The following is a 15,016-nucleotide window of genomic DNA, read 5'->3' as shown; positions in this document are numbered from 1 at the left end:
TTTTATAAGATAAGTTTAATGCTAGCTAGCAACTTACCTTGGCTTACTGCATTCGCGTAACAGGCAGTCTCCTCGTGGAGTGCAATGTAATCAGGTGGTTATTGCGTTGGACGAGTTAACTGTAAGGTTGCAAGAGTGGATCCCCCGAGCTGACAAGGTACAAATCTGTCGTTCTGCCCCTGAACAGGAAGTTAACCCACTGTTCCTGGGCCGTCATTGAAAATAAGAATTTGTTCCTAACTGACTTGCCTAGTTAAATAAAGGTTAAGTAAAAGGTGTTAAAATAAATCGTCCAAATCGGTGTCCAAAAATACCGATTTCCGATTGTTATGAAAACTTTAAATCGGCCGACCTCTAGTTCGGTCTGGTGTGGTCTAGTGTGGTGTGGTCTAACTTGGTGTAGTCTGGTCTAACTTGGCGTAGTCTGGTCTAGCGTGGCGTAGTCTGGTCTAGCGTGGTGTAGTCTGGTCTAGCGTGGCGTAGTCTGGTCTAGCGTGGCGTAGTCTGGTCTAGCGTGGCGTAGTCTGGTCTAGCGTGGCGTATTCTGGTCTAGCGTGATGTGGTGTGGTCTAGCGTGGCGGTCTGGGTCTAGCATGATGCGTGGTGGTGGTCTAGCGTGGTGGTGTGGTCTAGCGTGGTGGTGTGGTCTAGCGTGGTGGTGTGGTCTAGCGTGGTGTGGTCTAGCGTGGTGGTGTGGTCTAGCGTGGTGTGGTCTAGCGTGGTGGTGTGGTCTAGCGTGGTGGTGTGGGGGGCGAGCGTGGTGGTGTGGTCTAGCGTGGTGGTGTGGTCTAGCGTGGTGTGGTCTGGCGTGGTGTGGTCTGGTGTGCGCGTTTGTCATTCTGTGCCAAAGTACTTCTGTCCAAAGTGTGTGGGGGCGACCGGGTGCAGCTCTGTGGTGAGCAGGGTGATCTCTGGGAACTCTTGGAGGATGGCCTTGGCTCCTGGAGAGATGAAGAGAGAGAGGAGGATAATGTGTTACCTACCGGGTGGAGAAGAGAGAGAGAGAGAGAGAGGAGGATAATGTGTTACCTACCGGGTGGAGAAGAGAGAGAGAGAGAGGAGGATAATGTGTTACCTACCGGGTGGAGAAGAGAGAGAGAGAGAGAGACACACACACACTGGGAGGATAATGTGTTACCTACCAGGTGGAGAGGAGAGAGAGAGAGGGGAGGATAACACTGTGATACCTACCGTGTGGGGTGGAGAAGAGAGAGAGACACACACACACTGAGGATAATGTGTTACCTACCACACACACTGTGGGGTGGAGAAGAGTGTTACCTAGACACACACACACTGTGGACACACACACACTGGTGGAGAGGAGGATGATGTGTTTGGGTTGGAGTCCATGCTCAATCAACACCTGCACCGCCTCGATCACTGTGTTACCTGTACCTGGGACACCAACACACACTGTGTTACCTAGACACACACACACACCACTGTGTTACCTAGACACACACACACAGTGTTACCTAGACACACACACACACACACACACACCAACACACACACTGTGTTACCTAGACACACACACACACACACACACAGTGTTACCTAGACACACACACACACACACACACACACACAACACACACTGTGTTACCTAGACACACACACACACACACCAGACACACACACACAACACACACTGTGTTACCTAGACACACACACACACACCAACACACACTGTATTACCTAGACACACACACACACACCAACACACACTGTATTACCTAGACACACACACACCAACACACACTGTATTACCTAGACACACACACACCAACACACACTGTGTTACCTAGACACACACACACCTGTGTTACCTAGACACACACACTGTGTTACCTAGACACACACACCAACACACACTGTGTTACCTAGACACACACACACACACACACACACTGTGTTTACCTAGACACACACACACACTGTGTTACCTAGACACACACACACCAACACACACTGTGTTACCTAGACACACACACACACCAACACACACTGTGTTACCTAGACACACACACACACACACCAACACACACTGTGTTACCTAGACACACACAGTTCAGTGCTAAAGTGCATGATGAGTAATTTTGTCTGAGACCTGAAGACTTCATTCAGTAAGATACCGGAGATACCGTGCAGCGGTACCGGGTCATTATGTTACTCAGCGGTACCGGGTCATTATGTTTCTCAGCAGTACCGGGTCATTATGTTACTCAGCGGTACCGGGTCATTATGTTACTCAGCAGTACCGGGTCATTATGTTACTCAGCAGTACCGGGTCATTATGTTACTCAGCGGTACCGGGTCATTATGTTACTCAGCAGTCTGGTAACATCACGTCTGGATCTGGCAGCAGTACCGGTCATTACGGTTCCGTATTTCACTGATAGACTTAAAGGTTTGTTTTCTAAATGATAGTTTCCAGATTTGACCATATTAGTGACCTAAGGCTCGTATTTCTGTGTGTTTATTATATTATAACGAAGTCTATGATTTGATAGAGCAGTCTGACTGAGCGGTGGTAGGCAGCAGCAGGCTCATAAGCATTCATTCAAACAGCACTTTCCTGCATTTGCCAGCAGCTCTTCGCAATGCTTGAAGCACAGCGCTGTTTATGACTTCTATCAACTCCAGAGATTAGGCTGGCAATACGACAGTGCCTATAAGAACATCCAATAGTCAAAGATATATGAAATACAAATGGTATAGAGAGAAATAGTCCTATAATTCCTATATTAACGTCAACCTAAAAATTCTTAACTGGGAATATTGAAGACTCATGTTTAAAGGAACCACCAGCTTACATAGAGTTGAAGTCAGAAGTGTACATACACCTTAGCCAAATACATTTAAACTCAGTTTTTCACAATTCCTGACATTTAATCGTAGTAAAAATTCCCTGTCTTAGGTCAGTTAGTATCACCACTTTATTTTAAGAATATGAAATGTCAGAAAATTAGTAGAGAATGTCAGCTTTTATTTCTTTCATCACGTTCCCAGTGGGTCAGAAGTTCACATACATTCAAATAGTATTTGGTAGCATTACCTTTAAATTGTTTAACTTGGGTCAGACGTTTTGGGTAGCCTTCGACAAGCTTCTCACAATAAGTTGGGTGAATTTTGGCCCATTCCTCCTGACAGAGCTGGTGTAACCAAGTCAGGTTTGTAGACCTCCTTGCTTGCACACGCTTTTTCAGTTCTGCCCACACATTTTCTATAGGATTGAGGTCAGGGCTTTGTGATGGCCACTCCAATACCTTGACTTTGTTGTCCTTAAGCCATTTTGCCACAACTTTGGATGTATGCTTGGGGTCATTGTCCATTTGGAAGACCCATTTGCGACCAAGCTTAAACTTCCTGACTGATGTCTGAGATGATGCTTTAATATATCCACATCATTTTCGTGCCTCATGATGCCATGTATTTTGTCAAGTGCACCAGTCCCTCCTGCAGCAAAGCACCCCAACAACATGAGGCTGCCACCCCGTGCTTCACGGTTGGGATGGTGTTCTTCGGCTTGCAAGCCTCCCCCTTTTTCCTCCAAACATAACGATGGTCATTATGGCCAAACAGTTACATTTTTGTTTCATCAGACCAGAGAGCATTTCTCCAAAAGTACGATCTTTGTCCCCATGTGCAGTTGCAAACCGTAGTTTGGCTTTTTTATGGGGGTTTTGGAGCAGTGGCTTCTTCCTTGCTGAGCGGCCTTTCAGGTTATGTCGATATAAGACTTTACTGTGGATTTAGATACTTTTGTACCTGTTTCCTCCAGCATCTTCACAAGGTCATTGGCTGTTGTTCTGGGAGTGATTTGCACTTTTCACACCAAAGTACGTTTATCTCTAGGAGACAGAATGTGTCTCCTTCCTGAGCGTTATGACGACTGCGTGGTCCCATGGTGTCTATACTTGCGTACTATTGTTTGTACAGATGAACATGGTACCTTCAGGCATTTGGAAATTGCTCCCAAGGATGACCAGACTTGTGGAGGTTACAATATGTTTTCTGAGGTCTTGGTTGATTTCTTTTGATTTTCCCATGATGTCAAGCAAAGAGGCATGGAGTTTGAAGGTAGGCCTTGAAATATATCCACAGGTACACCTCCAATTGACTCAAATGATGTCAATTAGCCTATCAGAAGCTTTTTATTTATTTAGTTTTATTTATTTCCCCTTTATTTAACCAGGTAGGCAAGTTGAGAACAAGTTCTCATTTACAATTGCGACCTGGCCAAGATAAAGCAAAAAGACGTGACATAATTTTCTGCAATTTCCAAGCTATTTTAAAGGCACAGTCAACTTAGTGTATGGAAACTTCTGACCCACTGGAATTGTGATACAGTGAATTATAAGTGAAATAATCTGTCTGAACAATTGTTGGAAAAATAACTTGTGTCATGCACATAGTAGATGTCCTAACTGACTTGCCAAAACTATAGTTTGTTAACAAGAAATTTGTGGAGTGGTTGAAAAACGAGTTTTAATGACTCCAACCTAAGTGTATGTAAACTTCTGACTTCAACTGTGTATGTTTTTACACATAATACACTTTTACTTTCTTCTCCAACACTGTTTTTGCAAAAACCAAATTGAACATGTTTCATTATTTATTTAAGACTAAATTGGATTTTATTGATGTATTATATTAAGTTAAAATAAAAACGTTCATTCAGTATTGTTGTAATTGTCATTATTACAAATATATATAAAAATCGTCCGACTAATCGGTATCTGCTTTTTTGGGGGGGTCCTCCAATAAATCGGTATCCGCGTTGAAAAAATCTTAAATCGGTCGACCTCTAGAATGACCTCTAGACCTTAAATAGACAGGTGTGCACATTTCCAAGATTGAACCGTTTGGCCTGAATGCCGAGCGTCAAGTCTGGAGGGAACATGGCACCATCCCTACGGTGAAGCATGGTGGTGACAGAATCATGCTGTGGAGATGTTTTTCAGTGGCAGGGACTGGGAGACTAGTCAGGATCAAGGGAAAGATTAACAGAGCAAAGTACAGAGAGTTCCTTGATGAAAACCTGCGCCAGAACTCGGAGGACCTTAGAGTGGGGCGAAGATTCACCTTCCAACAAGACAACAACACTAAGCACACAGCCAAGACAACGCAGGAGTGGCTTCAGGACAAGTCTTTGAAAGTCCTTGAGTAGCCCAGCCAGAGCCCAGACTTAAACCTGACCTGAAAATAGCTGTGCAGCAACACTCCCCATCCAACCTGACAGAGCTTGAAAGGATCTGCAGAGAATAGGAGAAACTCTCCAAATACAGGTGTGCCAAGCTTTTAGCATCATACCCAAAAAGACTTGAGGCTGTAATTGCTGCCAAAGGTGCTTCAACAAAGTACTGAGTAAAGGGGCTGAGTACTTATGTAAATGTTATTTATTTTTATTGCAACAATTTCTAAAAACCTGTTTTTGCTTTGTCATTATGGGGTATTGTGATGTCATTATGGGTAATTGTGATGTCATTATGGGGTATTGTATGTAGTTTGATGAGGGGAAAAAAACTATTTAATCCATTTTAGAATAAGGCTGTAATGTAACCGAAAGGTTGCAAGATCAAATCCCCGAGCTGACAAGGTACAAATCTGTCGTTCTGCCCCTGAACAAGGCAGTTAAACCCATTGTTCCTAGGCCGTCATTGAAAATAAGAATTTGTTCTTTACCGACTTGCCTAGTTAATTAAAGGTACAATTTCTTTTTTTTTAATGGTCTGAATACTTTCTGAATGCACTGTCAGTCCAGGTCTATAACTAGACCGGTGCACATTAAGAATATCATTTGAAGTTATTAGCTGAGAATTTGCCAGTCGTTCTAATACGTTTGCAAGGCAGGAGAGTTTATAAATTGGTTGGTAGTTATCTAGGTCAGAAGGATCTCCACCTTTGTAAAGGGAGAGGACGGCCCTCCAGATCTTATGCACCAGAAGCCATCGTTAAATCTACAGGAAAAAGGGATCAATCAGATCAAATCCTGTGGATGTTTTTATATCTATTTTTTTAAAGCACTTTAGTCCATCATTGACATAAAATGTTTCAAATGCTCTTAAGGAAGTGAATAAAGGACCTCCTCTAGTGGAACTTTAGGTATTTTCAGAAACCATTCTTTCCAATTGGTGGCCAGCTGAGGGAAAATGGTTATTAAAAACATCACAAATGTCATTTTTGTCTATTTTTTGTGTTGTGGGACCAGAAGCTGTCATAACCTGCAGGAGTTTGACTGACTGAATTTGATCAACTGCTGGTTCTAATGTATTTGTCTACAGTTAATGACGACATGTTAACAACAGGAACTTTTTCAACAATTTCATTATTTGCCTGGCTGAAAAAAACTCCAGGATTAGGAAAAATGACCCAACATTCACGACATCTGTAATATCTTCCCCTTTTGACAGAGATCTTTTTTACTTACTCAGTATTGGGTACATGAGCAGCACCTTCCTCCTGTTTATGTCTGGGGGGAACTTAGCATAGTAGACCTTAGCCTCCTGGGTCTCTTCATCACTCTGGATTAGGATCTTCCCGATGCGAATGGACCTACAACAGTCCCTCAGACCCTGCTCCATGGCCTCGCCTGGGGGATGGACAGACACAGGTCCCTAAAGAGGTCAGGTATGTGAAATAACATGAAAAAAGCAGAAAAGGGGACATATTTTTTCAGTAGGGGGGGGAATACCAGACTCACCACTTCTCATGATGCTGACTCCACAGTTACCTCTCTCAAACTTTACACCTTCATACATGTGTCCTATTGAGAGATGAAGCAGAATGTTATCAGCAGCATGTGGATAGTGTGTAAGGGGTCGGCGTGTAAAGGTTAGGGGTCAGCGTGTAGAGATTAGGGGTCAGCGTGTAATTAGGGCGTCCACCCACAGTGCTCAGAATGACAGAAATCGCATTTAGAATATGGTAATTCATAATGAACATGCAAGTCGAGGATGCAACGATGTGAGGTAAGCAGGAATCAGGAGGATATTATTATGGTCAGATTTGCCAAGTGGAGGACGAGGGAGTAAAGGTGGTGTAGAGTTATTTTCCCTCTGGTTGCACATTTAACATGCCGGTAGAAATGAGGTCAAACGGATTTCAGTTTCCCTGCATTAAAGTCCCCGGCCACTAGGAGCGCCGCCTCAATGAGCATTTTCCTGTCTGCTCATTGTCACTGTAATTTCATAATTCCAATATGTTTTCTTTAATTTAATTCACTTAGTCTATTTTATGAGAATTTGTAAGATTCTTATTCGCATAAAATAGACAGAGACCAGTCTTATCAATAATAGATAATAGTATTTATTCTCGGAGCGCACAGCCATGAAACCACCAACAACAGTTTATATACAAAATATGACGTCATAGGTTATAAAATATTCTTTCTCCAACAGTTCAAAAGTTCATTCTAGATAAACCTTCTGAAGTCTTCATCCATCACCATTCAGCAGACAGTTCCAGCTAATGGAAGAAAACACACACTGCCTTATCTAAACATCCCAGAGCTAAGTGGAGTCGGTTCAACCACCCTTTCTGCTTTACTTTAAAAAACCCACTTCCAGTCTTCTCTAACCTGGCTGGAATGGTATTTATTTAATTTAATTACCCCCTGTTTCAGGCTCCACAATCCCTCACTTACAAATTCATATTGTTAATCAGGTATAATAAAACAGAGTATAAGTTTACTTAGTTACAGTTCTATTTAAAATGGGGATATTGTTTAGTCATTATTCATAAAATTCCTAACTCATTGAGTGCAGTCTTAGTGCCAGCATCGGTCTGTGGTGGTAGACAGCTACAAAGAATATAGATGAGAACTCTTTTGGTAAATAGTGTGGTCTACAGCTTATCATGAGATACTCTACCTCAGGCGAGCAAAACCTCAAGACTTCCTTAGATTTCGTGCACCAGCTGTTGTTTACAAATATACATAGACCGACACCCCTTGTCTTACCAGAGGCTGCTGTTCTATCCTGTCGATACAGTGTATAACCCACCAGCTGTATGTTATTCATGTCGTCGTTCAGCCACGACTCAGTGAAACATAAGATATTACAGTTATTATTGTCCCGTTGGTAGGATATACGTGCCCGTAGTTAGTCTATTTTATTATCCAATGATTGTACGTTGGCTGGACCGATGGAAAAGGCCTACTACCCACTTGCCATCGGATCCGTGTCTTTCTCCTGTGAATGACGGGGATGAGGGCCTTGTCGGGTGTCTGGAGTAAATCCTTCGCGTCCGACTCGTTAAAAAACGTATTCCAGTCCAGGGTGAGTGAGTAATCGCTGTCCTGATATCTAGAAGCTCATTTCGGTCACAAGAGACGGTGGCAGAAACATTATGTACAAAATAAGTTACTCTAAAAAACACACAATTAAGGGACCGTAAAACAGCCATTATTATTCCATGTGACAGAGATGGGAAAAAAAACAGCCTTTAGATATTTAGAAAATAGATCTAATAGGCTACTTTGAAGAAAGGTAAGACATGCCTCAATACGTTCACATTTCAAACAATTATTGGGGCGGCAGGGTAGCCTAGTGGTTAGGGCGGAGGGGCGGCAGGGTAGCCTAGTGGTTAGGGCCGGCAGGGTAGCCTGTGGTTAGGGCGGAGGGGCGGCAGGGTAGCCTAGTGGTTAGGACGGAGGGGCGGCAGGGTAGCCTAGTGGTTAGGGGCGGAGGGGCGGCAGGGTAGCCTAGTGGTTAGGGGAGGGGCGGGGTAGGGGTTAGAGCGGAGGGGCGGCAGGGTAGCCTAGTGGTTAGGGCGGAGGGGCGGCAGGGTAGCCTAGTGGTTAGGCGGAGGGGCGGCAGGGTAGCCTAGTGGTTAGAGCGGAGGGGCGGCAGGGTAGCCTAGTGGTTAGAGCGGAGGGGCGGAGGGTAGCCTAGTGGTTAGAGCGGAGGGGCGGCAGGGTAGCCTAGTGGTTAGAGCGGAGGGGCGGCAGGGTAGCCTAGTGGTTAGGGCGGAGGGGCGGCAGGGTAGCCTAGTGGTTAGAGCGGAGGGGCGGCAGGGTAGCCTAGTGGTTAGAGCGGAGGGGCGGCAGGGTAGTCTAGTGGTTAGAGCGTTGGACTAGTAACTGAAATGTTGCAAGTTCAAATCCCCGAGCTGACAAGATACAAATCTGTCGTTCTGCCCCTGAACAGGAAGTTCACCAACTGTTCCTAGGCCGTCGTTGAAAATAAGAATTTCTTAACTGACTTGCCTAGATAACTAAAGGTAAAAAACAAAAAGGTTTTCAAAATGCCTACTGCCTCCAGCTCATTGCGAAGTAGTGTGTGAAGTGCTGATAACCTCCTGACCCCTCCTGTCTCAGCATCCAGTATTTATGCTGCAGTAGTTTATGTGTTGGGGGGCTATTTAAGTGTGCTCTCTCTAATTCTCTCTTTCTTTCTCTCTCTCGGAGGAGAGAGCACACTTAAATTCACACAGGACACCGAATAGGACAGGAGAAGTACTCCAGATAGAACAAACTGACCCTAGCCCCCCGACACATAAACTACTGCAGCATAAATACTGCCCTTGGACCATGCCTCAGGACTACCTGACATGATGACTCTTTGCTGTCCCCAGTCCACCTGGCCGTGCTGCTGCTCCAGTTTCAACTGTTCTGCCTTATTATTATTGGACCATGCTGGTCATCTATGAACATTTGAACATCTTGGCCATGTTCTGTTATAATCTCCACCCGGCACAGCCAGAAGAGGACTGGCCACCCCACATAGCCTGGTTCCTCTCTAGATTTCTTCCAAGGTTTTGGCCTTTCTAGGGAGTTTTTCCTAGCCACCGTGCTTCTACACCTGCATTGCTTGCTGTTTGGGGTTTTAGGATGGGTTTCTGTACAGCACTTTGAGATATCAGCTGATGTACGAAGGGATATATAAATAAATTTGATGATAAAGAATGCTGTCTGTTGACATTTCATGTTCAAAACAACCGGGGAGAAAATTATTTTTGAATGGACTGCTAGGAATTCCAACGCGGGAACGCCGCCCTCTTTCTAGAGCTCTGACGTTTCCGACCTGAAGATCACGGACGTCATGATTTGACCTCGTCTTTGTCCAAGTTCCCACCAGATGCTGCAGCAGCTCTCTGTCTGACAGACTTTCCACTCAAAGGCTCTGTTTCTGTATGCTGTTCGGTGTGATAAACAAGATGCATACATAACGAAAACATGTCACAAATATACTGTACACGTGCCAATTTAATTCCACTAAATTATGCAAATGCCCCTGTAGACCGATAAGCATGTCATCTGGTATTTCCATCAATGAAGAAGCTATAAAACATAATTTCACAATGGGATTTTTTTCCTTCTTCTCACAGACAATTGGACTGCGCCAATTTCATTCATATAAAAACAGCTAACGGAAACTCTGCTATAGGAGTGGTCACAGTGCACTCTGGGTAGGGGTTAGGGAGTAAGAGTCAGTACCTGTAGGAGTGGTCACAGTGCACTCTGGGTAGGGGTTAGGGAGTAAGAGTCAGTACCTGTACGAGTGGTCACAGTGCACTCTGGGTAGGGGTTAGGGAGTAAGAGTCAGTACCTGTAGGAGTGGTCACAGTGCACTCTGAGTAGGGCAGCTGGTTCAGTCCTTCTTCCACCACCAGTCTGATCTGAGGAGGAAGATCAACAGTTTCAACTCTTCATGCTCTTTTTTCCATGAAATGAACGACTGTAGTTACTAGCTAGCTGATGACTTCTTAAAAGGAATCTTACCAGTCGGTCTGCACAGAACACAAAATCCCCTCTGCTGGTTGTCCTGCAAAACACAAACAAACATAATTTGTCCTGCTGAGGCCACAGCATCTTGTTACCTTGCTCCCACATCTGAGTTGAGTACACACACACACGGCGCCGGAGAAGAAGGTTGATGTTTTCACATGTTCCTAACCGATTGTCATTCTGTGTTTGTTTTTTTTGCGTCGTTTGTAACTTATTGTGTACATAATGTTGCTGCTGCCGTCTCTCATGACCGAAAATAACTTCTGGACTTCAGAACAGCGATTACTCACCACAGACTGGCAGAAGCTTTTGTTTCTCCTTTAATGAGTCAGATGAGCCTGACATACTGCTTTCCCGGGAACAAAACCCAAATCATTTGCGTGAAGAAAAGAGGATGGAGGTCGGGGTGCCTTCTGAGAATTCATAGGCGATTGAATAAACCCCCCTTGCCTTCTGTCCTAATAGCTAATCATTGGAAAATAAAATCAATGACCTACGAGAAAAATTAAACTACCAACTGTGATATCTTATGCTTCACAGAGTTGTGGCTGAACGACGACATTATCAACATACAGCTGGCTGGTTATACGCTGTACCGTCAGGATAGAACAGCGGCGCCTGGTAAGACGAGGTAAGACAGGATAGAACAGCGGCGCCTGGTAAGACAGGATAGAACAGCGGATAGAACGGCGCCTGGTAAGACAGGATAGAACAGCGGCGCCTGGTAAGACAGGATAGAACAGCGGCGCCTGGTAAGACAGGATAGAACAGCGGCGCCTGGTAAGACAGGATAGAACAGCGGCGCCTGGTAAGACAGGATAGAACAGCGGCGCCTGGTAAGACAGGATAGAACAGCGGCGCCTGGTAAGACAGGATAGAACAGCGGCGCCTGGTAAGACAGGATAGGCGGCGCCTGGTAAGACAGGATAGAACAGCGGCGCCTGGTAAGACAGGATAGAACAGCGGCGCCTAAGACAGGATAGAACAGCGGCGCCTGGTAAGACGAGGTAAGACAGGATAGAACAGCGGCGCCTGGTAAGACGAGGTAAGACAGGATAGAACAGCGGCGCCTGGTAAGACTGGTAAGACAGGATAGATGAACAGCGGCGCCTGGTAAGACGTAAGACAGGATAGAACAGCGGCGCCTGGTAAGACGAGGTAAGACAGGATAGAACAGCGGCGCCTGGTAAGACAGGAAGACAGGATAGAACAGCGGCGTCTGGTAAGACAAGGTAAGACAGGATAGAACAGCGGCGTCTGGTAAGACAAGGTAAGACAGGATAGAACAGCGGCGTCTGGTAAGACAAGGTAAGACAGGATAGAACAGCGGCGTCTGGTAAGACAAGGTAAGACAGGATAGAACAGCGGCGTCTGGTAAGACGAGGGGCAGCGGACTAATGCTTATGTGTAAACAACAGCTGGTGCACGATATCTAAGGAAGTGTTGAGGTTTTGCCTGAGGTAGAGGTAGAGTATTGCCTGAGGTAGAGTATCTCATGATAAGCTGTAGACCACAATATCTACCTAGAGAGTTTATCTGTGTATTTCGTAGCTGTCTACATACCACCAGACTGATGCTGACACTAAGAAAGCACTCAATGAGTTGTATACCACCATAAGCAAACAGGAAAACTCAGAGACGGCACTCCTAGTGGCCGGGGACTTTAATACAAATGTCTATCTTCATGTTAAATGTGCAACCAGAGGAGGGAAAAACTAACTCTAGACCACCTTTAACCCACACACAGAGATGTGTACAAAGCTCTCCCTCGCCCCCCATTTGGAAAATCTGACCATAACTCTATCCTCCCGATTCCTGCTTACAAGCAAAAAATGCTCTCCGGCCAGACAGATTACCAGGGTGTGTACTGCGAGCATGCGCTGACCAACTGGCAAGTGTCTTCACTGACATTTTCAACCCATCCCTGTCTGAGTCTGTGATACCAACATGTTTCAAGCAGACCATCATAGTCCCTGTGCCCAAGAACACTAAGGTAACCTGCCTAAATGACTACCAACCTGTAGCACTCAGGTTTGTAGCCATGAAGTGCTTTGAAAGGCTGGTCATGGCTCACATCAACATTATCCCAGAAACCCTACACCCACTCCAATTTGCACACTGCCCTAACAGATCTACACAGATGGTGTGATCTATATTGCACTCCACACTGCCCTTTCCCACCTGGACAAAAGGAAAACTAATGTGAGAATGCTATTCATTGACTACAGCTGAGCATTCAGCACCATAGTGCCCTTAAAGCTCATCACTAAGCTAAGGACCCTGGGACTAAACACCTCCCTCTGCAACTGGATCCTGGACTTGATGGGCCACCCCCAGGTGGGAAGGGTAGGTAACAACACATCTGCCATGCTGATCCTCAACATAGGGGCCCCTCAGGAAGGCATTCTCAGGCCCCTCCTGTACTCCCTGTTCATTCATGACTGCACGGCCAGGCACGACTCCAACACCATCATTAAGTTTGCCGATGACACAACAGTGGTAGATCACTGACAATGACGAGACAGCCTATAGGGAGGTCAGCGACCTGGCCATGCGGTGCCAGGACCTCTCCCTCAAACTGATCAAGACAAAGGAGATGATTGTAGACTACAGGAAAAGGAGGACCAAACACACCCCCTTTCTCATCGACAGGGCTGTAGTGGAGCAGGTTGAGAGCTTCAATTTCCTTGGTGTCCACATCACCACAAAACTAACATGGTTCAAGCACACCAAGACAGTCATGAAGAGGGCACGACAAAACCTATTCCCCTCAGGAGACTGAAAAGATTTGGCATGGATCCTCAAAAGGTTCAACAGCTGCACCATCGAGAGCATCACTGCCTGTTATGGCAACTGCTCGGCCTCCGACCGCAAGGCACTACAGAGGGTAGTGTGTACGGCCCAGTACATCACTGAGGCCAAACTTCCTGCCATCCAGGACCTCTATACCAGGCAGTGTCAGAGGAAGGACCTAAAAATGTTCAGACTCCAGCCACCCTAGTCATACACTGTTCTCTCTGCTACCGCACGGCAAGCGGTACCGGAGCACCAAAAATAGGGCCAAGAGGCTGCTAAACAGCTTCTACACACAAGCCATAAGACTCCTGAACATCTAATCAAATGTCTACCCAGACTATTTGCATTGCCCCCCCCTCTTTTTACTCCACTGCTACTGTTATTATCTATGCATAATCACTTGTACATACTACCTCAATTACCTTGACTAATCGGTGCCCTGCACATTGACTCGTTATCCCCCTGTATATAGTCTCGCTATTGTTATGTTACTGCTGCTCTTTAATTACTTGTTACTTTTATTTCTTATTCTTATTTTTTAAACTGCATTGCTGGTTAGGGGCTGGTAAGTCAGCATTTCACTGTACACCTGTTGATTTCAGCATTTCACTGTGAGGTCTACTACACCTGTTGCATACAGCATTTCACTGTGAGGTCTACCTACACCTGTTGTATTCAGCATTTCACTGTAAGGTCTACTACACCTGTTGTATTCAGCATTTCACTGTGAGGTCTACTACACCTGTTGTATTCATCATTTCACTGTGAGGTCTACTACACCTGTTGTATTCAGCATTTCACTGTGAGGTCTACACCTGTTGTATTCAGCATTTCACTGTGAGGTCTACTACACCTGTTGTATTCAGCATTTCACTGTGAGGTCTACACCTGTTGTATTCGGCGCATGTGACAAAAAAACATTTGATTTCAAACACTATGTAGCCAAATAAAAACATGATCACCAAGTCAAACACTCACTTGTCTCTGATGATGGTCTGTAATTCTAGTATCTGACTGTTAAGAGGAAGCAGTTTCAGTTGAGGTCCAAGGTTTAACACATCTGGGCCGAGCCCACCACCATTCGGACAGTTCCCGTTCAAACGCTGTTTGTTGACGTCATCCACCGCTTCAGAGCTTGGCGCCACCGGAACGCTGCTGCTGTTACTGCTCGCGGCGAACCGAACATGCTTCGTTAAGTTATGTTCTTGGCCGGTAGTAACGTTATTTAACGACTGGTTGTGACAGGGCATGTTGCTGTACTCACTGTATATTGTTAAAACCGAATAAAGTTCGCTATTTGCAGACAACGAGCCGTACGTGTCGCAACGTTGGTGACGTCAACACATCCGCCTGGCTTCAGGAAATGACGACAATTCCCACAACACTTAGTAAGGTCACAAGTACGTGATTGTTTACAATTCGTATCAATCAGAAGAGTAAAAACCTACATTACAAGCAAAACGTCGAAATATTATTTAATTAGGT

General features: G+C 45.2%; 1 protein-coding gene across 1 annotated transcript; it reads right to left on the bottom strand.

The window, feature by feature from the left end:
• Positions 1-709: 709 nt before the first annotated feature.
• Positions 710-14,886, bottom strand: LOC112229403 (uracil phosphoribosyltransferase homolog). The gene is made up of 8 exons (XM_042303516.1): positions 14,510-14,886; positions 10,730-10,772; positions 10,557-10,626; positions 6,710-6,772; positions 6,437-6,598; positions 1,325-1,398; positions 1,192-1,216; positions 710-941 (listed from the first exon to the last, which is right to left on the bottom strand). The coding sequence occupies exons 1-8, from the start codon at positions 14,779-14,781 to the stop codon at positions 835-837; spliced, it is 816 nt and encodes a 271-aa protein (XP_042159450.1). The 5' UTR covers positions 14,782-14,886; the 3' UTR covers positions 710-834.
• Between the last annotated feature and the right edge of the window lie 130 nt (positions 14,887-15,016).

The sequence above is a fragment of the Oncorhynchus tshawytscha genome, linkage group LG21 (genome assembly GCF_018296145.1).
Source record: "Oncorhynchus tshawytscha isolate Ot180627B linkage group LG21, Otsh_v2.0, whole genome shotgun sequence".
NCBI lineage: Eukaryota > Metazoa > Chordata > Actinopteri > Salmoniformes > Salmonidae > Oncorhynchus > Oncorhynchus tshawytscha.
This window is presented reverse-complemented; position numbering and strand designations above follow the sequence as displayed.

Excerpts from the sequence above, each read along its gene's own strand:
- LOC112229403 (XM_042303516.1), bottom strand. The coding sequence starts at position 14,781 with ATGCCCTGTCACAACCAGTCGTTAAATAACGTTACTACCGGCCAAGAA. Across the intron at positions 6,773-10,556 it reads CACTGTGACCACTCCTACAG|GACACATGTATGAAGGTGTA; the intron begins GTACTGACTCTT and ends ATCTCTCAATAG. Across the intron at positions 1,217-1,324 it reads AACCCAAACACATCATCCTC|CTCTCTCTCTTCTCCACCCC; the intron begins CTCTCCACCAGT and ends GTGTGTGTGTGT.